Source organism: Nanorana parkeri, unplaced genomic scaffold, assembly GCF_000935625.1.
Source record: "Nanorana parkeri isolate BGI_ZX_2015 unplaced genomic scaffold, ASM93562v1 scaffold1854, whole genome shotgun sequence".
NCBI lineage: Eukaryota > Metazoa > Chordata > Amphibia > Anura > Dicroglossidae > Nanorana > Nanorana parkeri.
In genome coordinates, this window is record NW_017308122.1 from 37,571 (window position 1) to 47,449 (window position 9,879).

The following is a 9,879-nucleotide window of genomic DNA, read 5'->3' on the forward strand; positions in this document are numbered from 1 at the left end:
GTTTGTTGATGGGGCTTCAAGGAGGGGGGGGGGTTCTTTTTAGATAGTTTTATATTTACTGGGCACTGACTCTTTAATTCTTGGGTACACGAGGTGAGTGCATAACGTACCTAAAGCTGGCCACACACTGCTTATATTTTGAGCAGTGTGTGGCCCTGCCAGCACCCTTTCATTCAACAAATGTCAATTTTTCAAATAACTTTTGTTGAAGTAGCCAGGCCATAGGTAGTCACCCCAAGAGTGACCGTAGCCAATCAGTTGCAGTCACTGTACATGTATTCTGACAGCTGTGGGTTGCGGCTTCTGGAATACAATAGCCTGGTAGGGGAGATTTCCCCATCCACACTGTTTAGCATAGATGGGGAAATCGAGAGTTTTTTTTCTCCTTCAGTTCATGACCAGCTTAAAGGAGAACTCGGGTCTATTCACAAAGCTGCAGAAGGATCTAGCCGTAGCTTCGGCCGATCCTTCGGCTAGCTTCGACCCCAGGACCCCTTTGGTTCAGTAGAACCGAAGGGGTGCTGTACGGGCTATTCACAATAGCCCGTACAGCTCCCGAACTTAATAGACATGTCACCGGAACGGTGGGGGATGTGGGAAAGGTACCCTGCGTTCCCTCTCAGTGAGACCCTTGTAAGGGTCAGAAGTACCTTAGTGGGCCGCCGGTGAGCTCCTCTGTGGGGATTCCCCACCACTGCTCCTTGAAACTGGGAACTGATTGGAAGAAACCGCTCTGTCAAAAATGCATTGAAGGGGTGTGCAGAGAAGAATCTGCCTCAGCATGCGGTGGCTTGTTGTCCACTGTTAGGGAAGAGCTAGTTTCTACCTTTTCCTCTTTTAGATCCCTGATAGCGGATTTGAGACTAGCTGCAACACAGGGTTTGGTTCCCAGGCCTCCGGCTCAGGCTCAGCTTCTCCAGACAGGGTCTGGGTCAAGAGAGGTCTGTCAGAGGGAGCCAGAGGAGTATAGCGTCGCTGCATCCTCTCATCAGGGATCGTCTGCTAAAGAGGACAGTGACAAGTATAAGTTATCTCTAGAAGAGGTAGATGAATTGTTGGGTGCCGTGTATGATACCTTAGATATTCAGGAGGAAAAAGTGCTGCTTTCTAGGCACGATTTGATGTACCAGGGGCTCCAGCAGCCGAAAGCAAGAATTTTCCCGGTGCACAAAGTACTTGCAGATGCAATCTGTAAGGAATGGGCTGAACCAGAGAGGAAACCTCTTTTTTCTAACAGCCTAAAGAGACGTTTTCCCTTTGATGAAGACGCATCAATGCCATGGAACAAGGTTCCTAAAATTGATTGAGAGGGCATGGGACTCTGCTAGTACAAGTCTCAGGCCTGCCTTGGCATCAACTTGTGTTTCCAGGAACCTGAAATATTGGCTTACCCAGTTGAAAAATCACTTGCTGGCGGGTATACCGAGAGAACAGATCATTGATTGCCTTCCAATGTTGTTCAAGGCCATTGCTTTTATAGCAGATGCTTCAGCCGAATCGGTCAGAATGGTCGCTAGGACGGGTGCCTTGGTCAATTCTTCTCGCAGGGCGATTTGGTTGAAGGCCTTGTAGGGGGATGCGGCCTCTAAATTGAGGCTTTGCAATCTCCCGTTCAGTGGCGATCTTCTTTTTGGGCCTGAATTGGAGGCCATATTAGAACGTACAGCTGATAAGAAAAAGTATTTTCCAGAGAAAAAGAAGAAGCCCTTTCGTAGGTTCTTTAAGGGGCCCAGAAACAAGGGTCAGAATACGAAGGGGGAACAGCCCAAAAAACACTGGAAGGACTAGACTAGATTTAAGGGATGCCTATCTCCACATACCCATTCACAGGACGTTACAAAATTTTTTACGCCTGGCGGTAAGAGTAGGTCAGACGGTGGTACATTACCAGTTCAGAGCACTTCCTTTCGGGTTGTCCTCAGCCCCTCGCATTTTTACGAAAGTTTTGGGGGAGGCAATAGCTCCTTTGCGGCTGCAGGTAAGGTCTCATGACATCCTGTCTACCAGCTGTTCAATGGGCAAGATTCCACCAGAGGGGTCTGCAAGGGTTCCTGTTGAAAAGGTGGGACCATTCACAGGATACATTGGATGCGGCGGTTATTGTTCCTCCTTCCGTGAGGAGGGACTTATGGTGGTGGAGAAACCGAAGTTCCCTGTCAGGGGGTCTTCAATGGTCCTTTCCCACTACCATAAGGTTTACCACGGGTGCAAGTGCCTGGGGATGGGGAGCACACCTGCAGGATCGGATGGCTCAGGGACATTGGTCCCAGCAGGAGGCAGGAATGTCCTGCAATTGGAGGGAGCTTAGAGCGGTTTTAAACGCGGTCCTGGCGTTTCGAGATCAGATAAGGCATCAACATCTGCTAGTGCTCTTGGACAATATAGCCACTGTGTGTTACCTAAACAAACGGGGGAACCAGGAGTTCTTACCTTCAGGCGATAGCGAAAGAAATCTTCCTTTGGGCAGAAGTGAATCTGGGTTCCCTTTCGGCAGTGCAATGGCTTTTTTACCAAAGGTTTTGTCACACTTTCATAGATCTCAAGAGATCGTTTTGCCTTCATTCTGCAGTAGTCCGGCTAATCAGAAGGAGGCAGGCTTTCATAACCTAGACGTCAGACGGTGTCTGGTGGAGTACCTTAGGGTGACTAAGGCATTTAGGAAATCGGATGCTCTTTTTGTCCTTTTTTCAGGGAAAGATAAGGGGAAACAGGCCTTGAAGTCTTCAATAGCCAGGTGGGTGAAGCTGTGTATTCAGGAGCCTTATGGGGCTAAGCAGGTTAGTGTTCCACCTTTCCTAAATGCACATTCTACCCGGGAATTGGCCACCTCGTGGGCAGAGAGAGCTGGTGCCACTCCGGAGCAGATCTGCAAAGCCGCAACCTGGTCGAGTTTTTCCACCTTTTGTCCGACATTACCGACTGGATTTAAATGAGGCAGCAGAGCAGGCCTTTGGGAGAAAGGTGCTCCAAGCCGCAGTCCCGCCCTAAGTGGGTAAGTTCATGTTTATCCTCTCGTAAGCTGTTCTGGAAGACGAAGGGGAAATTCAGAGTTAGACTTACCGGTAACTCTCTTTCCTCCAGTCTTCCAGAACGGCTGGATTCCCGCCCTTGGTTATGTAAGTGGTTGTGAAATGTGATTTCAATGTGATATCCTGTTGTGGTTTTGGTCCCTGTCATTACAGGGTCTTCCTATGGTTCTCGATATAACTGAGGAGCTAAGAGAGAGGCGGGCCTTTTAAAACCACTAGGGGTGACGTACTCCTGCTAAAAGGGGCGGAGCCTATCTCTCATAAGCTGTTCTGGAAGACTAGAGGAAAGAGAGTTACCGGTAAGTCTAACTCTGAATTTCTTTCCTGAGCGGCCGGGAGCGGGAGGCTCCCAGAGCGCCCGGGAGAACCTGAAGTGAATAGCCGAACAGTGTTCGGCTCACTTGACTTGGGGTCAGTTGTTCACTCGGCAGCTTAGTGAATAGACCCCTATGACTTGAGTGATTTCCACTCATTCTCATAGTTAGAGCCGACCTGTGACAAAGAAGCTTTCACAGGTCGGCTCTATTGATCGAGAAGTGAGCACTCCCTTTCTGATCATCTGCCTGCAGAGAGCAGTGACCGTCAGTCACCGCTCCCTGCAAGGATTCCCCCGGGCAGTGCCAGCTGTCAATCACGCAGCTGGGTGGTTCCAGACAGTATTGTCGGGATCTGCCCCGGCTGCGGGGCCCTCAGTATATCGTGGGCAATAGACTGCTATATACTGAGCTTTGGGTCATGGAGGAGGCTAGTCTGGGTACACATATTGTAGTATTTGTATCTCCTTAGTACATGTTGTGTCCCTTTTTCTTGATGATGGGCTCATTTACAAAAAACATCTATGAAAATTTGCATTGATATTCAGAGTCAAGAATCCTTTTCCATTGGCATTCTATAGTGCATGTTTCATAATACAGTCAGATTTTATTGCTTATGTTTTGTATTTCTTGTACTTCATGTTCAGAATATATTTTTTATTTAAAGTGCGTTCAAAACTAAACAAAATTCTACTGTTACAGAGAGTCAGACCAATGCCGAAAGTAAAGCGAAGCAGGAAGGCTCCTCCAGATGGATGGGAGCTTATAGAACCTACATTGGATGAGCTCGATCAGAAAATGAGAGAAGGTGAGTTAACGCAGACTTCACAGTGTTGTTGTTACATTCCTCAAGATATACAATATTTAAAACGAAATAAAGCATGTGGCTCAAACTGCATCCGTCTCTGTTCAAAAGGTTGACTCCCTGAAAACTAAGCACATACTACGTCACTGTGTCTGTTAGCTATCTCAATTGTTATTACATAAGAGACAGAGTAAGCTTATCTAAAAAGTCTACTTTTAATCCCAAGTTATAGAAGAGCAAGCTTATAAAAATGTGGAAGCCAGACAAAAAAAATACTTTAGTAAGGTGGTCACTGCAGTAATGTTTCACAGAAAATTCCCTATACTTTTCAGCTTAGTAACTATCAGACTTCTGTGTCTTCTAATGTTGGAGTCAGTCTTAGCTGGCTTGGTTACACAAGACTGGCTTATAGTGGATGATGTGACATTATTTTGAAATGGTGAAAAGCTAGATTTGGGGAAAACCACACCAATACTCCTGACTTTTGTTTGTAAATGATAAAAAAAAAAAAAGTATAATAAGATATACAAAAATATATCCTAGAGCAGTGGTTCTCAACTCGTGGGTCGCGACCCAAAAGTGGGTCGCGACACCCTCTGCAGTGGGTCGCGGCGTCATGTCTGCATAGACCGGCCCATCTGCATTAGAGAGAACTAGAGGGGGAATTTGTGGTTCAGCCTGTGATTCTAATAACAGGAGTTGTCATGGGTTCAGGTAACATATATGATAAGGGATAGCTGCAATCTCCGGTTTCTCCTGCCAGCACCTACATCTCTAATGCCCACAGTGGTGAAGAATGCAGGCATCCGCAGTCACTGCAGCACCCACCCGAGGACTATGGATTCACATCGGTGCAATGGGACTTGTATATATCTGAATGCAGGCACCTGACACCCTTAGAGGAGTCCAATAAAGATTGTTCATGGGGCCATAACTCTTGGACAAAGCGAGGATCACAGTAATGGGTGACAGGACAAGTCTTTTGCAGGTTGTGCTTTTTGACACTTCTTTTTATCTCAAATTGATTTAAATATTACTACAGACCTCTGATGCAGGCGATCTGGTCTTTTCTCTGATGCAGAGGACCTAGTGTTTAGTCTGATGCGTCCTAGACCATACACCGTGTTCATAAAGAGTTTCATAAGTGGCAGCCATGGAATATAATGGTTGCCCACCTCATGCTCTGCGAATAGCTTTTCTACTCTGTGGTCAGAGAATGGCATTTGAGATTTAGTGAGGGTTCATGAGCAGACAACAAAATAAATGGAATTAGAGGTCCCACATATAGTGACAAGCTAGAAAACTGCACCTGTCTAGGTTTGAGAAAACACTTAGAAGTTTCCTAATTATAAGGTATAAATATATTGAAGACTGGTATGAAACCTCATTTTGGAATGAAATAAGATTTTTCAGCTGTATTGGAAGTGGTTCTTTATTTTAAAAGTGGTTAAGTCCTACATCATGAAATATTAATGGTAAAGTCAGCAATTCAGTGCAAAAATATAATGCTACATTTGGTTTTAATAGTAAAATTGCTAAATAATGGTATGCTAATGAATCCAGGCACTAAACTAGTAAATGATAAAACCGGTTCAGAAGGTAGCAGTAAGAATGCAGAGAGCAATACCTAAAAAAAATGTGCTAGAAAATAATATCTCCTGCTGTAACTTTTGTGCTGCTCGTCTCTGCGGTATTGTCAAGAAATCTCTAGCTGAAGAACTTTCTGAAACCAGCATTTCCGGGCATGTAAATTTCTTGGTTCCCCACTGTGCGCAGTGTTGCCTCCCACCAGCCCCAACATCACTACCGGACACAGTAGGGACTGGCAGATGAGACCATTGAGCGCAGTTGGGCACCACTAATCCAACACTCCAGGAAATGTCTGTTTCTGAATAATCTTCCTCAGGCAATTTCTCATCACTACTACAAAGAATGGGCGCACAGGCAGCGGAGAGTCTGGTATCTTCAAAGCAGCGCATATATATTTAAGAATTCATTTTAGAGACCTAGTTGCTTTAAAGTAAAGGGCTACTAAACCAGAAATATTGTAAAGAATTTTCTTTCCTGCTCACATTCTACTAGAATTCAGAAGACTTCTTCTTTTTTTGGAGTGAACAGTATTGAGGTACATGTTGACAGATCTGTATCTTTTGGTTTTTATTTTCTAGCTGAGACAGAGCCTCATGAAGGAAAGAGGAAGGTGGAATCTCTGTGGCCAATATTCCGTATTCATCATCAGAAAACCCGTTACATATTTGACCTGTATTACAAGAGAAAAGCTATAAGCAAAGGTATCATTGTTCTGTTTTAAAGTATCTTATTAATAATACAATTAAGCATTGGTCATTTTCTGGTAAAAGTCAAGCCAAGAATAATTTAATAGTTTTGGATAGAGTGGGAAATGATTAGAACTTATGTTGGGTTACTGCAAACTGGCTACCTGATACAAAGATTGAACTTCACTTCCTGTCCTCCTGACAAGTTTCACCAGGCAGGAAGGGAGTGATAATCTGCAAAAGCACACAGACAGAAATAAAAATCTTAAAGGCTTCAGAGCCTTATGATGGGCTGCTGCTACTTCACTGTTCCACCACAGCCTTGACCAAGCTGTATTGCTTTGACTGCAGGAGAAGTGTAAATAGCCAGGACCTGGCTACTGTGGCTCTGGAGAAAAAAAAAAAAATACTTTTCAAGGTCTAAATCGGGGGCCAATTGTACTTGTCCATCATGGTCCGTGGCCAATTTGCGAGCGAAATTCAAAATCCATAGCGCAACGCTGCACTGGACAGCACAATGGGGGGCACAGATAGTACACCCATGCTAGTGGAGGGGAGGGAAAGGGGGACAGATTTGAGCAGGTAATTCCATTTTTCCAAGTTACTTGGGAAAGTGAACGTACCCTTTAATGCCCGGATACCACGATATGGCACACAGTGGAATGGGGGCAGCACTCGGCCCACACACACAATGTCGTGCAGGTTGGTTTTATTGATTTATTTTTATCCTCTTCGCCTTTTTTTTTTTTTATTACTTTATTTTCTCTGCTCTCCTTCCTGCTTTCCACCCTGAAGTCATTTGTCGTGGTCCTGGGGTCCCCTAAAAGGGTGTAGTCAGCTGTATAGCCACCCAGGTCACTTGTACAAATCGAGTGGTCGGGCGGCTTCCCTCTACTTTTAGCCTTTCTTGCCCACAGCAGGGCTAAATGTAGAAAAACAAAGCACCTCCCCGGTGCCCGGAACTGTATGTCCTGGGCATTGGGCGATGGGAATTTCATATTGTGCTGGAATAGAAAACAACTGGCTGAACAGGTTGGGTAAAATGCATATGTTTTTATTCTTTTACTTCCTTAGATGTAATTTTGGCCAGTCATTCTTGTAGACTAGGAGGTCTGTGTGAATTACAAGTTCACTCTATTATTTTCTGGTTTAAAATTTCTGGGTTCGTTTACAGTTTTCTAGGTAAGCTTCCTGCTACCTAAACACAGGTAATGATGATTATTCACTGTCTGATGAGACCGGACATTTTAGATCAGGGCAGTTACTGGCCCCTTTATAAGTATCAGATTCTCCAATAAAGGTGAGTGTTTCCCAGTGCCTTTAACTCTCCTTTCCTCCTATGGACTGAATACCAGGATTAACCTGGTGGAGACACCACAGAACTACCTATTTCTTATACAAATTATGTGCTTCGACCCACTGGTGCCCATCCAGTAAGTAAATGATTTTTAATAGCAGATTAAAGTTTGATTTTCAGCAAAGAAATGTAAAATGTTTTTAGCATGCACAGGACTTGGAAGATAAATTCCGGATTGAAACATGCCATGTAAATCAGCAGAATTGAGCAATGGGATACGTGTTAAAACCCACAATTCCAAATAAGCTGTTCTGGCTGTGGGCCCACTTTGCCAAAGTGATTTTAAATGTTTGTCTACAAAAAGTGCTGGTGTTAAGGAGGGTTAATTGGGGTTGGAGTTGTCAGGGTCTTTTCTACTTTGCTCCTGATTGCAAATGCCACATTTTATTTCATCAAGAGGTTTCTACACATAATTGCTCCCTGTATGCTGGAATGCTGGGTCATCCTGATCAGGCAAAGCTCCATTGCCTCCTCTTAGTGACAAAAGCAAAGCTCCATTGCCTCCTCTTAGTGACAGAACTTACCCACCTCAAATTGCCTCCCACATATTCCTATTGTGGGCAGCCCATTGTAGTGATGGCCCAACAGTATTTATGTGGGTGAGAGGGTGCAGCAAGTGTCAGAGCTTTTCCCATTCAGAACAGCTTGGCATTTGGGTGCAGCGGAGCTGTGATTCCCCTAGGTGCTTGCATCCTGTTCTGTATAAATGACCGAGTCACTCAAATCAAGTTGTCATTTCTTGTCCCATTTTTTTTTTCTTGCTGTTTTTATACACCGTCGGAAAAAAACACGGAGTTAATAGTTTCTTGCGCCTTTTTGTGTTTTAGAATTGTATGATTATTGTATCAGAGAGGGGTATGCGGACAAGAATCTCATTGCAAAATGGAAGAAACAAGGATATGAGAACTTGTGCTGCCTACGCTGCATACAGACCAGAGACACAAATTTTGGAACCAACTGCATTTGTCGAGTCCCCAAGAGCAAGCTTGAAGTGGTAAGAACTTTTTTCCTGTTCATATTTTACTTGGAAATATTTAAATGTAGAATGTTCCAGAAATACACTGCAATATGGTTTTGGGGATATTGGGGACAGTAAGACACTGCTCTGCATAACTGAAATCTATTATTATTGATGTTTTATGTTTATAGCAGTGTAAGGAGAAGGTGTAACTTTTAGTGCACAAGGCACTTCAATAGTCTATTGTCATTTTATGTAGATGTTGTTTAATACGGTTTCTGTACGGGATTGTACAGGCTACTCAAACCAAAACAGATTTAAACTGATTTAGAAAGTGAGCGAGTCCTGCATTTGGACAAAATTCTCCCCTAGGACAGTTTTGGCATTCCTGAAGTATTATCTAAGAGTTGTTCTTGTTGGTAAAGGGAGTATTTTTGTTACACTTACTGCAAGGGTGCTTCATTTATTAGAGAGGCGTGTTTGTTGTAACTCAGATTTTGAGTAACGATTCCAAAATCAAATCTCTTTAACACAATAACAGAATATGGAAGAGCAGACTTGTGAAAACCTAAAAAAAATTGCTACAAGTTAAACACTGCAATAATAACCTAAGTAATATAATGTGTAATACAATTACTAATGGCCATCAGGGTCAACCTCAAAGAAAAGCAAATCCCTTCGATAAAACAGAAGTTTGCCTAATTGTGGGTTCAGAATTTTTGTAAAGTTGTGAAATAACATATATTGTCTTTGTTTTTTAGGGGCGAATAATTGAATGCACACATTGTGGCTGCAGAGGATGCTCTGGATGAAGATTATACTTTGTAATTGTTCTCATTTATTGTGATATTTTAAGATGGTAAATGTTTGTTTCAGATATGTTGATGCTATTCATTGTTATGTTTAATAAACATGATGTCTAAGTTTGTTTCCTTTTTATCTGCAATTTTGTAAACTGGCTTTCTGTTTTTATTCCCTAGTACAGTATAACTAAACACAAATGATGGCTTAAAATACCTAATATTTTTCAGTAGAGCTGCAGCTAACGATTATTTTCAAAATCGATTAGTTAGCCGATTATTAAGTTCGATTAATCGGATAAACAATAAAACAAATTTTAAAAAATGGCTCCAGTGATGG

At 43.2% G+C, this 9,879-nt stretch overlaps 1 protein-coding gene across 4 annotated transcripts in view; it reads left to right on the top strand.

Moving 5' to 3' along the window:
* Positions 1-9,676, top strand: part of BUD31 (BUD31 homolog) — a 27,054-nt gene extending 17,378 nt beyond the window's left edge. For 2 of the 4 annotated variants that reach the window (XM_018571849.1, XM_018571848.1), the window contains exons 2-6: positions 147-149; positions 4,054-4,151; positions 6,317-6,439; positions 8,609-8,775; positions 9,501-9,676. In XM_018571849.1, the coding sequence (XP_018427351.1) occupies positions 4,058-4,151; positions 6,317-6,439; positions 8,609-8,775; positions 9,501-9,551 (435 nt within the window). In that variant the 5' untranslated portion in view covers positions 147-149; positions 4,054-4,057 and the 3' untranslated portion in view covers positions 9,552-9,676. Of the gene's footprint in view, positions 1-146; positions 150-2,989; positions 2,993-4,047; positions 4,152-6,316; positions 6,440-8,608; positions 8,776-9,500 lie in introns of all 4 variants that reach the window. The other 2 variants (XM_018571847.1, XM_018571850.1) reach the window with 2 other exon arrangements.
* Positions 9,677-9,879: the final 203 nt, after the last annotated feature.